This window comes from Empidonax traillii, unplaced genomic scaffold (genome assembly GCF_003031625.1).
Source record: "Empidonax traillii isolate 1590-97213 ecotype Southwest subspecies unplaced genomic scaffold, ASM303162v1 scaffold193:size819438, whole genome shotgun sequence".
In the NCBI taxonomy this organism is placed as follows: Eukaryota; Metazoa; Chordata; class Aves; order Passeriformes; family Tyrannidae; genus Empidonax; species Empidonax traillii.
In genome coordinates, this window is record NW_020955386.1 from 105,373 (window position 1) to 126,732 (window position 21,360).

The 21,360-nt window shown below is 41.1% G+C and overlaps 1 protein-coding gene across 1 annotated transcript in view; it reads right to left on the minus strand.

Moving 5' to 3' along the window:
- Positions 1 to 7,593, minus strand: part of LOC114058900 (protein kinase C epsilon type-like) — a gene marked incomplete at its 3' end in the record, with an annotated part of 98,488 nt that extends 90,895 nt beyond the window's left edge. The window contains exon 1 of the mRNA XM_027886725.1: positions 6,506 to 7,593. Within this exon, the coding sequence (XP_027742526.1) occupies positions 6,506 to 6,853 (348 nt within the window). The remainder of the gene's footprint in view (positions 1 to 6,505) is intronic.
- Positions 7,594 to 21,360: the final 13,767 nt, after the last annotated feature.

Here is a 21,360-nt window from a genome sequence, read left to right on the forward strand (position 1 = left end):
TTTAGTTTGATACTAGAGAAAAGCAGAAACAAGATTTGCATATGCAAGGTTGCCATAAGAGTAATAAACCAATAAGAGCAAAATACAAGTAAAGGATGTTGTTAATGTTATTTATTCTCCATTTTCCTTTGGAACACAGGGCCCTATTGAGGAAAGAATTTAAACACAGGCCTGAATGAATCCAAGTGAACCCAGTAAGATCAGTGGTTTACTCACAACCATGAAGTTCTGCATAGTGTCCACCTGAGATGGAATAATGAAATGCCCTGTCTAAAAACTGGTACGAGAAAGACACGCAGGAATCATTTTCACCCCACTTAGACATTTCCTAAAGTCTAGATTTGAATCAGTACCTTTGAAATAGACTCTGTTTCTGGTAACTTTGTTCTAACAAATACTTTCCAGAGTTTGGTACAATTATTTTCACTATGCGGAACTTCGTATGAGTATTGCTATTAGCAGCAATAGCATAAGATTCTGATCAGAGGTGGGATCAAATCCTGACCTAAAGCTATGAGAATTCAGGGCTAAGTGAAATGCATGCTCCACTACACACTTTTCATGCCCTAAGCAATTTTTTCACATCTGAAGTGAGACTTCAAAAGCTATACACTGAGCAAAGCAGGCAAAAACAAACAAACAAACAAACAAAAAAAAAAAAAACACCAAAAAAAAACCCCAAAACCCCAACAACAACCAAAAGCAGGTCAGTGAGCAACATACGGCCTTCAAGTAGTCAATTTGCCTATGCCAGCTCATCCCTGTCTCCTACATGTGTAGCTTTCTGCTGTTGCCAAAAGGGCAGTTGGAGTACGTGGTGCAGCAGCAACTATTCGTTATCCTCCTCCAGGTTTCTCTCCATGCCTCATCTCTTCCTTTCCCCACTTTGCCCTTTCTCTCTCCCTGCAGTAACAACCGCAGAGGCAGCATTTTCCCCCTCTATTGCTTCTCAGCAGGCTGGGAAGCACTGCAGGTAAGCAGGAGCGGTTAGGAGAGAACATTTCTAGCAGGCAGTAGGAGTAGATTTATGCAGCTGTAGAAACGGATTGATACAAGATAGTGGGTGAGCTATGTGTGACTGTACTACATCCCCAGCAGAGAGGGAAAAGAGGAGGCGCAGGAGGGAGACAGAATGGGGGAGAAGGCAAGGAAGATCCCTATCTGTACAGAGTTTTCTCCAAAATCTCCTAGCTCCCCTTGTCAATCACTCACCCTCACAATTACAGAGTCTCTGTGAAACCCTGCTGAGTCCCTGTAGATGTCTCACCTTTGTCCCCCCAAACTGACAGACCTTACTTCGTGACAGCCTTGTCATGCAGAAATGTATCAAACAGGACAGCAATTTCCCTTTCATTTCAACAAATATGCTTCCAATAACAAAGCTTTTCAGCAGCCCATGAACCGCAGTTTAGATGAGATGTAAAGTTTTTGCAAGCAAAATCCTAGGCCTTTCAACACCACCAGAACAGATAAATTCAGCCAGTAGATGAAAATAAAAATGAAAATGTATTACAGTCACACGCTGCCAGCCCAATGCCAGCACTCAGCAGTGTACGGCACAAGCAGAGGTTACCGCACAGGGTGACCTCCACTAAAATGATGACAATTGCATTCTCTGTCTGCCAGCTACAACAGATCACCTGCTGACTGAAAGGAGTTCCCATTCCAACAACAGAAATGGCAGTAATAAAAAAGGAAAAAAAGCACCTAATGAGTCTTGCCAGTTAATTCAGATTAGAGGGACCAGAAGGAGACAGTATGACTTCTCACATTCATGGACAGCTCACAGGACCAAGGACTCAGAAGAGCTTTAATCCCTCCCCTCCTACTGCCTTTCAGGTAACATTCAGAGCTCCAATAACCTAGGTGATTAACTGTGCTGACTGAAACTTAAGGACCCAGTCCTTCCAATATGAAAATGTATTCAATAGTACACTATAAACATTACATAAAAATATGTAACTCAACAGTTCAGCAAGTATGTAAAAGAGTGTACTCCTTCCACATGCCATTTCCCATAATTTATCATCAACTTGCTACTGAAATATTGCATTAATTCATAATAAACTTCCTTTATGCAATGGTGGCGCAGTTGCATGACTAACTTCACATTGAGAAAATGGAAATATGAAAGGATGCTTTTCAAAAAGTATAATGTTTTAAATTTAGATCTTAAGAGGCAGCACTGAAGTGAAAAAAAATGGCATGGAAGCTATTTTAGTCAAGAAAAGCTCACTGAAACCTACGTTTTATTTTTTTCCTGACAGAGATAGGGATTTTTTTAAGACAGCAGAAAATTAAACTTGTTTCATTAACCTAAATATAGCTGTAAAATATTTTCAGTGGAAATAGAGGCTCTTCTTGCTAAGCGTTGCGATGTCCTGACTGATTTAGTGAGTCCTGCTACTCAGCCAGAAAAACGATTTCTTAGGACGACTCAATAGGTTTCCTCGTGTACAGCCTGGCTACTGGCTAAGACCCTTAGATGGAGTCTTTGGCACACGTCCAATCCCATTGATTTCATCTATCGTCAACTCTGCAAAGTAGACTCAGAACCCATACTACCAATCATTGACACATATAAACACTGATCATGCTAATTCACCAGAGTGCAACCACAAGGCTAAATATCAATGGAATTTTCCTTCTTGATCTCAATTCTACTGATTAAAATGTAGCTCCACTGCCAATTCAAGTGAATCATTTACATATGCCACATGTAAGAAAGCTAGATAAAGACATACTTTATTATCACCTGAATTACCTAACTTAAAAAAATATATCCAGAGCTGTCAAGTTGCTAGCTTGTTTTTCAATCAGGACTTGCAGCTTGTTTATTGTTCTGTATTTTCTGTTTTCCAAAGCATAAATTCACTAGCATCCTCTTGAATACTTGGTGCCATTCTGTATGACATTTTCTGCTCTTGCAGAAAAGCCTGTAATGTCATAAATCCAAAGTTCTCTTTAAAACTGCAGCGCAGCCATGAATAAAAAAATCTGCAAAACTGACACTTTTACTGTGTTATGTCTGTATTGATGCACCACTGGAAAAGCAGCCATCTTTTTATTGTCACTATAACTATTTTAGAAACCCAAACAAATATTTTATATTCCTCTTACAAAATCCCTACAAAACTGTACATTTTGTTGAAAAGCTTCTATCCGGTAAAATCTGAATCCTCGTTTCAGGGCACAGCTTCGACTAATTTTCTTTTTATATATATACATATATATATATTTCAGTGAGTATACCTATCATAAGCTTAAAAAACAATTTTGCAACTGCTGAACACTCTGTAGATGAAATAAACCATGATTGTGCCTATCTATTTGGCTTGTGCTAATACAATAGATGCTCTCATGATTTCAAGCTTTGTACTTGTTTATCATTAGTGTTTCCACTGTAACCATGGCATCAGTATATAGCACAGGCCTAACAATAAGAAAAATATCCAGCATTTTCCTAAAAAACTCATCTCAGAAAAAATACAAGGATTTGCACAATGGGAAAAGTCAATCAAAGCAGGTGAGTTGGATAAAGAGAAAAACAGTTTCTTTTCAGGGAAAAAAAAATTATTGTTTTGTGAATATTTTTTCATTCTGGACTTCTTACAAGAACCTAGAAACATAAGCTTAACCCTAGAGCAGATACTATAAAACAAGCACTGAAATTTCCTTAAAAAAATTCATGCGGTATTATACAAGATCTAAAGCATTAAAGCTATTAATATATTGACAGTATATTAATATATTGAGCTGTTCTCAGCATATGAGCATTTTCTCAATCCTATTTTAACAGTGACAGTCCAATCCTGCAAAAACTATTGCATCATTCTGAAAGTAAGAAGGGGCAGCAGTGCAATTATACCAAACACACTCAGAGAGTACGTGTACCCAGTTCAAACTTTCAGGACTGCTTAAAGGGAACTCTTAGAATGGCATAAAAAGACTTGATGGTCTTAAAGTGTGTTTCTCAGGTTGCATTTATTTGATATTTTGGGCAGTAAGGAGGAATGGGTTCCCGTGATTGCTGCTTTTAATATGCTTGTTACAAAGTTCAGAAAGAATACTACAAAAATATCTGTCTTAAATGCCAAGAGTGAAATGAAGGAAGTAGTCCTCTTATTAAACAGAAAAAACTAATTGTATTGTACCAGCAGATCTTAGTCTAACATTGGTTTAGGCCACGTGCATTTTCCTTGTACTGTGAAACCCATTCACTTTGCAGACGATTCCTTTTTCAGGTTTTAATATAGACTCCAGACACTGATGAAGATATCAATAAATCTATTTACTTCAGTATGGACTCTATATAGAGATGTCATGGCCACAGGCCTTATTTTAACTCAATGAAATCAGACTAAAAACCAGTGCGATTTTGTAAGAGTCAGTTCTCTGGAGGTCCTTATCTATTAACAATTCAATAAACACACTCGGTATTACAATTACGGTGACACACACAGTAAACAAGAAGACTTTGGAATGGATAAAACACAATCCTATAAATACTTACCATCCCACCTATTCTAACTGCGATACAAGGAGGGTGGCATATGCTGCCTATGTACCACATACACACAATCCTAACTAGGAGGATTTACAGTACAAAACAAGGTAAGTGATGCCTCAGAAGCTGCATTATATTGAGCTGACTAGTTACGATCCACTGCCATGTCCTCAATTCTGTCACATCAACAGACAGCAAGCGTAGTCACTCCCTCATCTCCTCCCACCTACTGAATGCTGGACAGCAATGAATCCGGGTGCAATAAAACACAGCGTTTATCCAATTCAGCTAAGTAGTTCCTCATAGGTCACAATGGGCCTCAACCTGTTAAATTCCAGTATTTATCTAGGCAACGTGTTCAGACGTTTGAATTCACCTTAAATACCAGACCCAGGACGCACCCCAGCACACCAGTCCTACCAAAATTCAAACTTGGCATCTGGAACCTGCAAGGTCCTTCCAGATTTGGAGACAAACTCACAACATGTACCACGCACAGAAAGAAATACAAAATTATTCTTCTGTCACATAAAAATCTGTGATGATGTCCTCATCCCACTGGTCTCAAAGATGAAACCTCACTTCATTTCAGGAGAGCCCAAACTTGATTATCATTCAGTCCAGGTAAAAGATATCTGCAATACTGCTGCATTTGTCTTTTCCTGATATGTCTATTTTTCCTCTGTCTATCACCCACTTTTACCATCTGAGCTTACTAATGCGCAGCTTTTACAGCATCAGAATAATCTAGATCCTAATTATCAGAATGCAACACATAGGTAGCAAAAGTGAAAAATATGTTTTGTGCAAATACAAAAGTTTTAACAGCAAAGTTAATCAGTTCTTAATCAGCAAAATCAGAGTCTATCTCTTTCATGCCTTTCCATCATCCTGCCATCTCTTTATACCACTGCATTAAGTAAAGAAGCCCCAAGGAATACATGAAACTCAGAGCTATTAACTCTCAGTATTTTTACTTTGGTCCTGGGTTCTTCGTCTGTTTGACGAAAAAACACTTCCCTGACTAGTATCACTGACCGTGAAAAACAAATACATAAAAAGATGAGCATATATAATTTCAGAAGGCTGGTCAAAGCAGGGCACACTAAAAATGAGATGAGCAGCTACTATTGTTTTATTATACACTTCATTTAAAGGATATACCATTTAACCGTTCAACTGCAGAAATGCAAAATGTGCATATTCACGTTTCCTGTTTCTTTATTGTTTGGTTGGGTTTTCCCTGTTAAATCACACTACCTGAGTATGTCAGACCAAGGATTTTCTAGCTTTTTTGTACTCTCACTGAGGCACACTAGCCTCTGGATCTTTAAGAGCCTGTAGAAGCTGTTAAGACACATTGTGTATACAGACAACAGAATTCGTCTAGTTGGGCCTAAATTCCACCAGGACCCTTTTATCAGTCTTGGGCATCTGAAGAAGCATTGCGTTAGATCCATGCATAAAGGTGTCGATCATCTGGGGGAAGGAAGGAGGAGCATCAGCGTTGATGCAGTGAGCTCTCAAGTGACACGAAGACCCTGAAGTGTCTCATATCAGAGGTCAGGTCTGGATTTTTAAGGCTCATCACTGCCAGGCTAATCAAGAGCATTTATCTTGAAATGATGAAACTCGTCTAAGTGCTGCATCTGGGTTTTGTGGTTATGTTCTCTATGGATGCATTTGGTTGGGGTTTTTCAGACACAATAAGACAACTAGATTTATATTTATGTAACATAATTTCAGAAACTGAAATGGCAATTACAAATCTCTTACTTAGATTCAGCATATTTTTTTTCTTGCCTCGCCTGTAGACCACATGCATTAGTTATACAGTAACCATGACTATCTCAGTATAACAAAGCATGGAAATAATGAAAAGCCTTCAGAGGCATTACATGCCCTTGGCAACCTAGCTCTGCAAGACAGATGTTGCATCCAGAGCTGTGCCACTGAAAATCATATGTACATGTATGTATCCACAGCGTGAGCACTTACCCAGTCCTCGAAGTGACGGCTCCCGTTCTGCAGCAAGTCCTCAAACTGTATAGTGCAGTTAGCTACAAAATCGTCGTACCCGATGGGGGCATCATGGAAAACAGCCATCTCTATCTTCCTGCCATTACAAACGTCGGTGACAAATTCATCGTTCCAAGCAGGGCTGTTGGTCTTTTGCTTGGTCGAGGTCTGCCCGATCCTGGAGTCGTCCACATTGAGGGCGATGTAAGGGTCCAGCAAAAAGGTCTGTGGCCTGGGACCCACTGCATGCCTCAGAGACCACGCTGTGGGTTTCAGATTCACCGCCTCGCAGATCTTGATTTTCAGCAAGCCATTGAAAACCACCATGGCTGGATGGCTGCACTTTTCCCGGGATCAAACACTCGCTCAACGCACTCGCACCGAGAGGGAGGGAGGGAGGTCTCGCCAATAAATAAGAGGGCAGGTCTGGGAGCGGGGGAGCAGGGTACGGTGCGGGTCTCTTCGCCTGGCTGTTGCTGTTACCTTTGATTATTTAGCCTTTGCTCTTGCGACACCCAGTGAATACATTTATTTTCTTGCCCGTGTTTCTAACGGAAAACAAGGGAGGGGGGCCGCCGGGGAGGGGGAGGCGGCCGCGGCTGCAGGCACCCCCGAATGCAATCAAAACCCAAGCATAATCAATCCGGGGGGTAAGCAAGAGCCTTCTCCCTTCACCCAGACCATAATCCTGGATCAGTCCTTGCAGAGGAAGCAGAGCCGCGATCCCGGGCTCCCGCACACGCCAGTCCTGCCCGTGCGCCGCACAACAATACACACACACGCATACACACACACACAGAGACACACACGCACGCACTCACACACACACTCACACAGATCAGAAACACCGGCCGACCCACCAGCCCTGCCTACAGCACAGCCTCCGCTCAGCAAACATCCACCCAGGGACCTTCCATCCGCGCCGCCGCCCGCAGCCGCCCGTCCTGCGTCGCCGCCGCCTCCTGCTCCGCCGCCGCCAAGGCCGAGGACCCAGCGGAGCGACCCCCGCGCATGGGGGGCGCCGGCAGCGGAGCGGAGCGGCCCGCGCGGGTCTCGGCGGGCTCCGGCTGGGCGGCCGCCGCCCTGGCGATGGGCAGAGCCGCCACCGCCTCCCTCCCGCCTCCCGCCGGCCGCCCCCCGCCCGCCTCCCGCCTGCCGCCTCCCCTCGGCCGCCGCCGGCCGCCTCCCTCCGCGCAGCCCCCGCCTGCTGCCGGTGCCGCTCCGCCGCTCGCTCCAGCGCAGGAAATGCGCAAAAGACGTCAGTGTGTGTGTGTGTGTATGTGGAGCGAGTGTGCGGCGGCGGCAGCCCCGGCCGTGCCGGGTGTGTGTGTTTGAGTGTAGAAAGTTTTGCCTGTTGGGGGAGCAGCGCGGCCGCCGCCAGCCGGGAACGGCGGCGGGGGTCGCGCTCCCCGCGCCGGGCTCGCCGCTCCTCCACACCCGCCGGGCGGCTTTCCGCCGGGGCCACTGCCTGCCCCGGCCCCGCTCCGCCTCGTAACAGGGTAAAGTGGTGAATTGAACCAAGCGGGGAGAAAACACTCTCGGGCGCCTTTATTAACGTGCTTGACCACCGAGGTCCTGGCCGGACCGGGCGCTTCTGGCGGAAGCCCCTCGCCCTTCTCTCCGTGATCCCCGGTACCCCTCTGCCCCAGCCTGACGGGCAACGACCCCCCCACCCCCGGCCTTGCCCCGCCGCCTGACATCGCCGAGCCCCTGCCCGCGTCCCCCCACCCCCGCCTGCCGCGGCGGCGGCGGCAGAGACACCGCTACGTCAGCGGGGGCCGGGCCGGGCCGGAGGAAGAGTTTCCCCGCGGTGTGCGAGCGCCGGGAAGTGCCGTCCGCCGCCAGGGGAAGCGGCCTCCCGGGGCCCGGCCCCGCCCGGCCCGGCCCGGCCCGGCCCGCGGTCGCCCTTCCCCCGGCCGGGAGGCGCTGCCTGGGTTGGGACAGGAACCGCCTGTTGCCCGCCCGTGTCCCCGCGGCGGTGGGTCACTGCCAGCCCCTTTTGTTCGCTGCGGATCACCTGGCCCGTGCGAGCCGCACCTCAACCCCCGGCACCTCCGAACTGCTCCGAGCTGGCGCTGAGCGGGACACCGCGGGCAGGCGGTGGCCACTGCCCTGCAAGCGCACTGAAAGTGGGGAGAAAAGAACCCCTCTGAAAGGGTAAAACACATACTGTGTTCTTGAAGGTTATCTGCACATCATTAAATATTTCAGCAATTTTCATCACTGTGGTACCGAATACAGTATGAAATGACTGGGAAGCTTTATGTAGCCTGACTTTCTCCTCGTCAGAACAAACGTACTCGGGATTGAGATGGTTTCCCGTGTTGAAAATTATGACTGCCTTAATTATTTTTAGCTACTGATTTTTATTTTTTTTTTTTTTTTTTTTTTTTTAAGTGAGAAAGTCACCAGGAAATGGATGGACATTGCCCTTTGATGGGATTTGAATTTGCTGTAAGGGAAATTCAGAAAAAATAAGAGAAAGGGTCAGTCCTGGCACCTGGGAGAGCAGCTGGGGTTCTTTGAAGATTCAGGCAGTATAGAAAGAAGCTTAATTGCCTGGATCCAGTTGAATAAGGAAATAAAGAATGAGCACCCAGTCCTTGATCTGGACCTGATATTCCTGACTGGAGAGGAAAGAACAGATAATTATGGATTTCTGCAGGTAATGGCTCAGGAGGCAGATGTTATATTTGGAGCTAATGAAACAGCTCCAGTATCTGTGCTTCCATAGCAGTTTCCAGATAGGAGATGTGGTACTAATGAAACCTAAGGGTCACGAGAGCATTTGCATTAATAGAAGACAGACTTTCTGGTGCCTGTTGCCACTTAGTCTACTAGTCAAAATAGAAGTACAGTAAAATCTCCATGTTCATTATCATCCTGACAATCTCCAAGTAGAATCGTTTGATACAAAGCTGTGGTATGGAGCCAATTATGGGAAATGTCTTCCTTCGCAATTCAGCCTTTCCTAGGCTCACAGCAGCCGTGACACATCTATCATGTCATTTATGAAAAGGACCATAGTCACAGGCCCCACCAGAAATGCAAGAAGCACCTGCTCCTTTCCTCCTACCTCCATTCACAACCTAATGCATATAATAGTATGTATTAAGCTGTCTTACAATGTGTGTCAGAATATATAAATCTTTCATCTGCATGTGTTTGTGTTGTTTCTCAATAACAGCAACGTAAAAAATATGCTCCATTTCCTTAGATATTTATTGGAAAACATAAAATCTGTGCTGATATACTGCTTAATTTTTTTCTGTTTATTTTTAAAGAGATCTGCAACTGCATGTATTCTGTATGCCTAAGGTAGGTAAACAGAGTCTCCATGGTGAGTTTAATGATCTAGCATCTCTGTGAGATCACACACGCACATTACGAAAGTCTGAATGCAGACAAAACACAGCATACAAAACACTATAAATAAGCCTTATATTTGGCTAATTACATGTAGAATCTACTGCATACATAGCTAGGCCCTGATATCTAATTCAAGCCATCTGTACTTTTCCATGGACTGAATCACGCTAAGGTTTGTTTTCACAAATCATTTCTTCTAAGAGTAAATGTCTGCCAGCATGAATAAGCTCATTTAGGATCAAACAGCTCCAGCCTTACATTGCTTAAGAAAATACAAAAACCTTGTACTGTTTTAATTTATTTTTAGATTTTTTTTTAATTATTCTTTGGGAAAGTATATCTGTGTCAAAACTTATGTCACTAAGCAGTTTTTAACTGAAGGACCCTGGAATAGTATTCTTAAAATCCAGTAACTCAGGTACATAGAGCAACATTTCAATGCTTCCTGCAAGGTTCATCTAAAATATTGGCTCAATTGTCTCAAAAACTAAGTAACAGACAGCAAAAAACATTCCAACTGCAAGTACCATTTTTCACTTGAAAGGTTTTTAAATATTTGTTTTCAATCAAATTTCTGTGCATTTGGAAGGATTTTGTTCTTTAAGAGTTGAAGGACAAATGCTATTCCTTCTCATTTTCACAGAGAGGCCAAGAGAGGAAGATACAGCACATGCAGTATTTCTCTGGCAGAAAGGCAGTAAGAAGCATTCCAGATGCATTTCTGTGCTCTGTTACAATGGCTACAGCAGAGTAGTAAACCATGCCCTGTAGTTTAATTACATTTTAGGTATTTTTCCCAGCTGTGTTTTTTTTTTAAAGGACACAGAGGGCCTGCAGGGTACCTAGACTCAGTACTGGTTAAGGAGATCTATCTGCTCCCGAGAAGTAATTTTTGCTGGTAGAGGCCCCCTTGCTCAGGACTCTGAGACCAAACAACCTTTGCATCGGGGGCTGCTCCCGACTTGTGCTGCTCAACTGCAGGAGCGTCTGCGTGTTGGTGTTTGACTCTCTTTAGTGTTGCTTCAGTCCCACCTCTAACTTGACAGACAACTGTACTGTTACAGTGTCCTGTAAAGCTGTAAGGAAAAGACTCCTGGGAGATCATAAAAGCACGGACTAATTGCATCAGCTTCTATTTCCATTCTTTAGGAAAGAGACTACATCAAACTGCTAACTCATAACAACAATGGCAACACCAGCACGCAGTCACCTGCAGACAGCACCCTCCGAAGGCACACTTTTACTCCCGCAAACCCCTCCCAGACGTGCCTGCCCCATTTCAGGTAGAGTGGCGGTGGCCGCGGCAGGGAGGGACGAGCAAGCCGCGGGCAGCCTGTTACCTCGAGACAGCTCCTGACCTTTCCCTGGCCTGTGCATCCTCAATAGCTCTGTGGAGAAACAGCACTATCTGGTGGAGAGAGGATGTAAAGTCCTGCCAGGAGTCGCAATAGGCTTTATTCCATTACTGCAGCCACAACTGCAACTGGTTTTGAGGTGTGCTTGCTCAAGGCTGATGGATGGGTTGACTGGGTTTTCCGGAGGATTTATTTTTTTTATAGTCCCGTTAGCAGAGGAGTGCATCTGGCTGAGCTTTTGCAAAACTAATGCTTATGTCAATTTCTAATGCTTTCCTGAGAAACTCCTCAAACCCTGGAGAAATGTCAGCAAATTTTCAGGCCTTTCAAGTTCAGTAATATGAAAGAAAGAGAGAGGATTTTTTGTTGTTTTATTTTTAAAAAGAGCATAATCTCTTAAAGTTATAAAAAACAGATACATTAGGAATAAAATCAGGCCTGCATGCAGGAGAGATTTTCAGAAACAACTTCATGTAAAGAATTAAATAAAAGCCAAACCCCACATTATAAACCCTGTGGAAATCGAGGAACTTTGACATGAATATGTTCCAAACATCATATATGTGAAGATGTTCATAAGTATATCCTCTGAATTCCTTTGAACTTTGTGGATATACTTGTGTAGCAATAGTTGAGTGTTAGTAGAATCAGTCCCTTCCTGGCAAGAAATCAAAGATTGCTGTCAAATGCTGACTATCTTTGAAAGTCAAATTATTATTTAGATATCTAATTTTGGAGGCGCGGTTATGAAAAAAGCATCCTCATGAGCATTTTCACTCCTGTCATGCTGCAAATGATCTTTAAGGGTATACCAATAGCTAATTCATCTTTTCTAAAGATAAAGAAAAATCCCAGTCTCACTGGGCTTGGTCCAACCTCCAATTCCATTCCAAGGTTTCCTTTCTGTCCAGCCAATTTCCTACTAATTTATTCTTCACTTGAAAAGCATGTACCTGAGGAAGTTACTTAAGGCACTCCCAATGTTCTCTGTGAAATGTCTCAACACAAGAGATCTTGTCAATGTGTGATTAATTAGCTCTCCAACTCTTTCTAGTGTAATTATACTTTTGGTACTCTTCCCAACCTCTTTTAAAAGAACATACTAAACACTAGCTCAATGTGTTAGTTTTCACTGGGAATAAATCTCTCAGAGTACATCTGCATGGATTTGCAGCTCTAGGGTAGCTGGTTCTGGCAGGCACAGGGACATGGTGACTTCAATGCAGTGTCTACCAGCCAGCCTGTTTTCAGGTATGCACCTGGTTTGCTAGCCAAGACTGAAAACCATGATATCATACCTTCCTAGCAGTTCTTATCTGAGCTAGATAGATCGCAGCCAGTTTAAGCATATCTGCATGTGCTACAAAAACATACCACCAGTTGCAGAACATATGCTTAGGTCACTTCTAGGCTAGAGATTTCTGGCTGTTAGGCAGGGCTGTAGAGCGTATGATCCCAGACAAACACAGCTGTGCCAAGGACTCTCACCACTGTCAGTTTTTTTAAGTAATATTTTATTGCTTGTGGATGGCGATTTTATTTTATCGATACAGAAACTTTAGCACTGTAGATCTCTGTGGTAAAATACAGCAGTACTTGTATGGTGGATACATATCCTGATTATAAAAATAGGCTTCCACTTGGTCTTGTAAATGTCTCCTCCCTGCCTTCACATGAGTATGCTGGCAGCATTCACTGTGGGTTTGCTATTTGCAGGATTGTTCCTGTTCTATATATGGAGTTGCTGGAGAAACTTGTGAAGGGTAAAACCCAGCTCTTATGTGTTCTTGGTTTATCAGCCCTCATCTTGAGAATTTACAACAGTTTTCTGGGGCAGGGAAACGTGGAGTTACCTGGCATTGCTCAGGACTATTGTAGGAGTCCATTGATATTCAGACTCAGTGATTGGGTTATCCTTACTGGAAGTAATTTTGGGACAGAATGACAAGGAAAGAATTCTGGAATGGATCAGAATACAAGAGTATCCCCTTCCCTGGATCAGCCTCTTTTCGAACACTGGATGAGCCTTGGAAGATTTTTTTGCTGAAAGTATAGTTCACTCTCTGCATCAGGACCAGAAGAGGACAGGAACTTGCCTTTCCAGGCTATTGTTTTCTTGAGCAGCATGCAGAAAAAAAACCCCACAGTATCTATGCTGCTTGAATGCATTATTTTGTATTGTATCAAAAACCAAACCAAACTGCAAGGACAGATACTTTTCCTTCCTTTCTTCTCTACCATCTAAGCAATTTCAGGCAAGAAGCAAGTGTAGTCTAATCCTTAATGTGATTCCTTTCATGATAGGAAAGCTGGTCCTTGGATTGTCACAGACCCACAGACTGTATTTTGGGGTCAGTTGTCAGTTATCCATGCTCCTGTTAGCTTTTGCTGGTTTTGCTGTTTTCTTTCTTTCTTTCCATAGAGTACCCAAGTATTGTTGCTTCTGAAAACTGTTCTTAATTTGAGGTGTACTTCCCCAAAAGAAACTCTGAGGGAATCTGAATGTGTTTGTGTCCAGGAAACAGAATTGACTCTGTTTTTTTCATACATTGCAGGAGAGCAAGCCATACAGCATATGGCAGGACACAGCATACCAGAAGAACAGGCTAGAAGAGCTTACTGTTCTGCTGATCTATTTAGTATGAGGACACCACAAGAAGTTTGAAAAAAAAAAAAAAAAAAGCCAAACTCCAAGTCTAGACAACTTGCTATTTACATGCCTAGCCATCACTGGATGTAGTAAGGTTCCAGAGAAGAGTGGCAGTATGTTTGCACTTTACTGAAGCGTTGCTAGGATTCACCCTACTGTCTTACTCAGAACCCTGTGCAGGACTTGAAACATCTGTCACTAATATATGGGAGACTCCGAGGTAAACTCATTTCACAGTTGATAAGTTGCAGTGGATTATTAAGTGGGCCCAGGTGTAACTATTGTTACCAGCTTCTGCTAATTTTTTGATGATTTTAAATTATGCATCAGTTCAGAAGTATCAATTAAATGTAAGAAGAACAGGCTTTTCAGAAGTAGGTATTATCACCACTTTACAATGCAGAGGAATGAGAAAGAGAATGATTAAAGGGCTACATTTTGGAAGTGCCTCTGAATTTTGAGTGCTTTAATTGTAAAATATCTGACTAGAGATATTTTAGGTATCTCAAGTTAAGTGGACAATTTTGAGAATTTACTCCTAATCACCTGATTAAAATCACATATGAAGTCATTAAAAGAGTCATTAATAAAACTGGTATCTTGCTATTCCTACAGCCTTCCTCTAGCCTTTTCCCATGATAGTATTCAAGTAGTGAAACATTTTAAAATTGATAAACTAAGGCAGAATAAAGGTGTGATGTAACAATTTAGATTATTTGCAGTGTTGCCACTCAGGACATGTAGGCCATGCTGAGCTGTATTTTTTACTGCTTTCGCTGATAAGTTACAATGATGGCCAAAGCTCAAAAAGGCATGTTTGTGCATAGCACTATACAATTTGAAATGTCAGGATTCAGGGCTCTTCAGTAGACTTATTCCTTTGTCTTTGGAGAACTGAAATGTAGTACACAGCTACACAAGTATTTATATTTATGTCTTTGAAGTTGCAGAAGCCTAGTTTCATTTTCTAATATAGGTAGCAGTTTTCCATTTTTTAAAGACATGGACATTCCAGCAATGGTTGTTGCTCCAACATACTTCACATAAGGAAGGGAGTCAATGCTGGGTGAAACCTTTGAGGTGTGAACTGACAGAGATGGGTTTCCCATGAGCTGATGCCTAATGGGCCTCTATTGGCAAACACAGGATAGGAAACAGTTGACCACTCAACTGCTGTGACTCACTCATGGCTTCAGAGTTCACAAACAGAATAAAGGCACAAAGGCTTAAACTCCTCCACAGTTTATTTTACTTTTCTTTCTCCTTTTAGTGTTTGTGGGTGTGGTTGTAAGTCTGTAGTACTCCATTTTTCTTCTGCATTTACATGCCTAAAACATATCCACCTCACTATATGTCCAGCTAAGAGCTTCATCTCTTTTTCTTAGTCCTTTCTGTTCCAGGTTGTAGAAGCTCTCAATAATGCAAAGAATGTCTTCCTTCATTGTAATCTCAGTTTCTTCTAACACAGCACAAGAGGGGCAGAAAGCAAAAGATATGATCCCACAAAGCAGAACACTTGCAGCAAGATAGGGCATGATCCACTACCATTACATACAGGTAATATGTATGAGCCTGAGCAAAGTGCTACATGTCTGAATCAGTGCTACTTAATTAGTAATTTTACCTCTGTAAATTCATAGCTATCTACAAAACTTTCACACGTCTATCCTCAGAGCCCCCTCTTCACTTTCATACTTTTATTTTAGGATATGAGAGCTATTCTATAAAGACAAAGAAAAATTGTGTTTCATCTAACTGAAAAACAGGTTTTCTTTCTCATGCAAATCAAAGAAAACAACAGGTGTTTGGTTTTAATTTTATCTAAATAATTTCAAAAATGTCTCTAAATTTATCTTTGTTTAACAAATACTTATTAAAGATATCTTCTATCATAAATATTTCTGCTTTTGGACATATCAGGTAATTTGGGGCAAAAAAGAAAGTACCATAGACTACAAATTTTCAGTATCTGAAACCAATCTAGTTGTCAATCGAAAATAATCCATCATAGACGCTAAAGTTTTCATATGAAAACCAGTTTGTTTGGTTATTGGGTTTGGGTTTTCTTTTTTGTTTGACTATTTTTTAAGGAAAGCAGACACTCCAAAAGAAATGTGTGGCAATTGACTGCCTTCATCTAAGTCTCATATGATTACAGTTATTTCTTTTTATCTGAATTTAAATAAACTAATAGAGGTATACTTGCCCTGATGCTGCTCTTGTAAAATCAAATAGGTAACCAATCCAAAGTAGGCCTGCTGACTCTTAATAAATCCAAGATATGACAAGTTATAAGAGGATTTTTTTCCAGGTAGTTTCAATGTTAATTAAAAAGTTAAAATTAGATTAATTACAGTGCTTCTTTGGGAAAAAAAAAAAAAAAAACAAACATGGTGGTGGGGTTTTTTTTTTAGTTTTGATCATAGCTGTCAAAATAATCTGATGAAGATATAGATCATAATTATAAGGGCATGGCATTTTTCTGAAGTATTATTCACAAAAAATGTTTCCCATCTCTAGTATTAACATAATTGAAGGAGTCTCTTGAGAGCTTTTCAATATCCAGTATTTTAACATTCTGTCTGAGTCTGAGAAATCCAGTATCCTTCACTCATCCCTAGGAGAAGAGAAAGCAATTCAATGCATCTAGAGGTCTAGTGTGGTGCTTTAAAAAAGCAGCATAGAGAAAATACTAACATTTCTGCTTTTGAATAACTCTACTATTTTTGTAGATATCACAGTCCCCACACCTTCATTTTTCATAAAATAAATAGTTAAAAGTATATATCTATTTATTTAATGTAGTACATCATTGCCTCAGTTTTGTTTTCCACTATTTATTTGTTTCGAACTGTTTATACTGAGATTAAAATGTCTTTGTATCCCTTTCAGAGTAACAAGATTTCTGTTTTGTGCCTTTATGCTCTGGTTTGTATTTGATTTTTTTTTACACTAGATTTAGCCTGAGGAGAAATGTTGCCGCTTTATTTATTAGGACAAACACATATTTATAAATTAAAGAAGCAGTTTCTTTATGTACCTCTTCCTCCAACATGTGGAAGTAGCTTACACATGCTCCAAAACAGAGAAAGCTGCAATCTGCAGTAAGGAGTCTTATGGAAGAGAGGAAGGAAAGGGGGATTAGCAATTAGGTTAAAAACTGTAGTAAGGTCTCATAATTAGCAAGTTATTTATTATCACAAAAACAGCTACTATCCAGTATAATCAAAGTAATTTAAATTAAAATTCTAGTACATTTTTCATAGCTTGTGCCAATGTATTTGTAACTTTACAAAATACTTTTTTTTGACTGAAATTTTCTAGTTTTGCCTAATGTTTTTATATAAAAGTTTGAGTAATATAATTCCAAACATTTTTAAATTATGTATGGATTAATAACATAACCTTTTTCAGACATTTCAGTAGCACATTTTATGCCTGAATATTTCAATAATGTCATAGGACAGAAACATCACACCTACTTTGTTCTGGGGTGGTTTTTCTTTTTAGTTTGGTGTGATCTAAGAAATGCTAAGCCTAGAAAAATTAGTTTAACTATTTCAAAGTTTTGAGTTAAAAATGAGAGGTTTTCCTCAAGAAAACTTTGTCTAGGTTTCTCTTTCTTCTCTCTCCAAAAAGATAGAAACTGACAGTTTCAGATACACTAAGATATCTAAATGTTAAAGTTCTGGTGTCTAAGGATGATGATGCCAAGGTCATAAGGCAAAGCTCCCATTTTACTTAGCACTTTGTAAAGGTACAGCACAGTACGGAGATGCAGTGGATTCAAATACTTACCTCTGTTATGTCTTTTGAAAAAGCTCAGATGTCTTCTGCTGATTCAGAAAGTTATCTGATAATTGGATCCACATGAGTATCTATCAGGAAAACAGACAAGCAGAAATGAGAGGCAGTTCAAATATTTCAAGTCTGGCTTTGAGTTAAAACCACTGAATCTTACTTCATCCATCAGGTCATTAATGGAACAGTTCAGGTCTTTCACTGAAACCTAATACTCCTTACTTTGGGAATACAAGTCCACTGATGAGAGACAGCATTCAGAAAGGTGTTTGAAGTTGGCAGGCTGTGACATGTTGCCACTCGCCTCTTTCCATAAGGACAGTGCATCACCATGTGGAAAATCAAATATGGATGGTTTTCTTTATTATTAGTGGATTACATGAAGTGGATGATAACATATTTATTGCAAGCTGTCTGAAATACCCTTTATAGGGATTCTTTTCCCAGCTTAGCAGGTGAGCGCTTATTTACCTCAGGAGACAACCTGTATTCCTATCACAGCTGTTCAGAAGCCATGAGGCTATGCAGTGAAACATATGTTCAGGTTAAAAATGCGTCTGTAACTTCAGCAAACTGCTTCAGATTGAAAAAAGGACATGTTGTGCATACAGCATTGTCTGAACTGGTTCTCCATTTGACATAAGGAAGTTTAGGGAGTTTCAGCTGAAGATAGGGGAGACTAAGCAGCAGCCAGTTATTGGGCTGGAAAGGCACAATGCTCCATCCTCAATACATGGGAAATACAAGATTGATTTACACTGCACGACTGAAGTATACATGTTCCCAGGGATTGTCCTGGGTAGGCATGTTTTCTAGATTTGTCCTTCAAACAGCTATTGAACGTACTTGCCCATATCCTGCTTTACAAGACAGCGTCCCAAAACTCTCTTAGGAGGGCAAACCAATATTTATTTGGTTCTATGGAAGGCCCTTCCAGACTCCACATGCAACTCACTCAGTACAGTTTTTTAAGCCCTCCTTTAATAGGCTAAGCACTGGGACCTGCGTCTTTGTGTTTCTCTTTCAACACTGCAATTCAATTTTTTTCACGAAGACACCTTATGGAAAAATGTTTCTCAAACTGGGCAGAAGAGGTCCAGCTAGATACACAAGGGGGGAGTAGTGGGAGTACTCTTTGATATCATGGATATAACTGAGATAGTTTTGTGACACTGGGTTATTGCCCATCAAAAGCATTTATTTCTCTTGCAGAAGCAGCACTGCTGAAGTAGGGGTTGTTGCTTGATGTCATTTTGTTTGGCAACAAGTTGAGAACACAAATATCTGCACTTTTGGGGGAGCTGATGTTGAATTGCTGCAAACATTAAAATACAAAGGGATAAAACAAACAAGTTAATACAGTTTTGTTTCCCATAGTGATTCTTTCTTGTTATCTGCTTTCTTGTCACACTACTGTCAGGCCTAATAACATAGGCGTCAACTTCTACTCTGAATTATCTTCAGAATTTGTCTTGTGGATCTTTTCCACAGTGAAATCTTCAATCACAGCCTGTCCAAGATACAATGGAGCATCAGCCTGCTTTTTCAGTTATGACAGATGTATTCCCGCACCGCTTCTGTTCATTCAGAATCTTGTAAGGATTTGTGTAGGTTTTTGCCTAAAACAACATACTGGTTGCTCTTATTTATCCCTGTTCACATAAACTCATGCTGTTGGTTTTCACTTTCAGGTTCCCACGCAGCCCGTCCCCACACTGCCAACAATGGCTCCTTCCTAACAAGGTGTCAACACCCTTCTCTGATCGCTGACTCTTAGAAGAAGGAAAAACCCCTTTCTTGTGTTTTAATTCAAGTACAGAAGAGTTTTTCCTGTGCTGTCCTTATGCCAAGTAGCTACCTGAAGGCACTTACCCATCTGCCCATTTGGCTTCAGGCTCAAAGCTCTTCTTTACTGTGACACCTAAAAACACACAGAATACCAGCCTGCTTTTCTCCTTTCTATAGCTTGGTAGGATTTTGCTCCCTGATAGCAGCTTCCAGATCTTATGGTATTATAGAAATAACAATAAAGACCAAGTCAGCAAAAAGTATTTCATAGGAATAGAATTCTCTTCTTCTGAAAGGTCCACATACAAAAGAGATTTGTGTAAATAATATCAGACTAGGAAAGAAAAAATAAAAGACTTTCAGACTCTTATGTAGGTACCTTCTGTACTTCTCACTTGTGAACTTGTTAAATCCCTACCAAAAAAAGGTTTAAAGGATGAGCAGCAGACTTTCTAGTTTTACCAGTAGTAGTGAGGAAAACCCCCACAGTTTATGGGCAATAACTCTTCTCCTTTACTGAATGGCAGAGATCACTGTAAACCTACCTTTAAAGTATTTAAACAGTGTCCCTTCCTATAGCAGCATGGTATTCAAGCTATTTAATATCACCTTCCCTCTCAAAGATTGATGGCACATTTGCTAAATTCTGATCTGATCTTCCATCAATTCATCTATCTCACTTTTACTATCCATAACAGCCATTTGAAAGAGACTATTTTTAAAGAGAGTTTCAAATTAATAAATATTGTCTACAAAATACAGCCAAAACCCCCCATGGTCTCCTAAAGCCTTTATTATGCCTGTATAAATCCTAACTGTAACATAAGACTAACAAAAAATTGCATTGCAGTATGTTTGGTGAAATGACTAGTGAAAGGTGAAGTGGCCAGCTAAAATGAGAACTAGGCAGCTAATGGAAGAGTACTTTATTTAGGAATGTGAGGAAGTGTAATATGCTATGCATATCCTAAATTAGGTCTTGTGGCTTTGCAGAGCTATGACTGCAAAGTCATCGTGTGTATATGGGTGAGAGTTGGCAAATAGCTGTGATGGAAGCTCAAAGTTTCTCTTTAATCTTGTAATGTGTTCACTGGTATTTTATTTACAGAAGCAATTACTTCTGGCTATATATAGTTAGCTACCGTAATAGTTATTTTACAGAAATAGCAACAGAGTTTTATGTGTCAACATTCTCCATTCACTGGAATTTTTGGAACTTCTTGTCAGAGAATGAGTGACCTGTGATGCTGAAGGATAACTGAGAAATAAAAGCAACTATTTTCTAGGTCTGCTAGTACTATTAAAGCTGAGGTTGCCATATCACAGTTTCTTGAACCTAACAGCATTGGTTTAAATTTAGCAAAACTGAGACATTACATATGTTTATGTTACTTCCAAAATTTTGGCCTGGTTACAAAATACTGTGCACACTTTGAACTGAACAGATATTGAGACTGAGTCTGCAAGACTGATGGTAGTTGTTTAACTTCTCCTGGGGAGGGCAGAAAGGCTGGATCTAAAGGGAAAACATGCCTTTCTCTGCAGCCGAGAGCTGCACCTTTCTGTCATCTAGGATCAGGTCAATCCATCTCCATCTGCAGCTCCGCTGAAGACTGTGGAATTTCAGTCAGCTGATAAAGGCCTTATATGACTCTTATTTTCATCTTTACTGTTGTGTGGATTTGGCCACACACATAAAAGCCCTGTCTTGGGTTTTAAAGCACCAGCTTGCTTTGGGAGATGATAAAAGAGAGACAATAATGATTGAGAAAGAAAGAATATCTCTAAACGATAATCTGTATCAGGATATCTAGTACTACGACTACATTTTGACTACACATAAATTTTCTTGTTTCAAAATTATCTGCAGA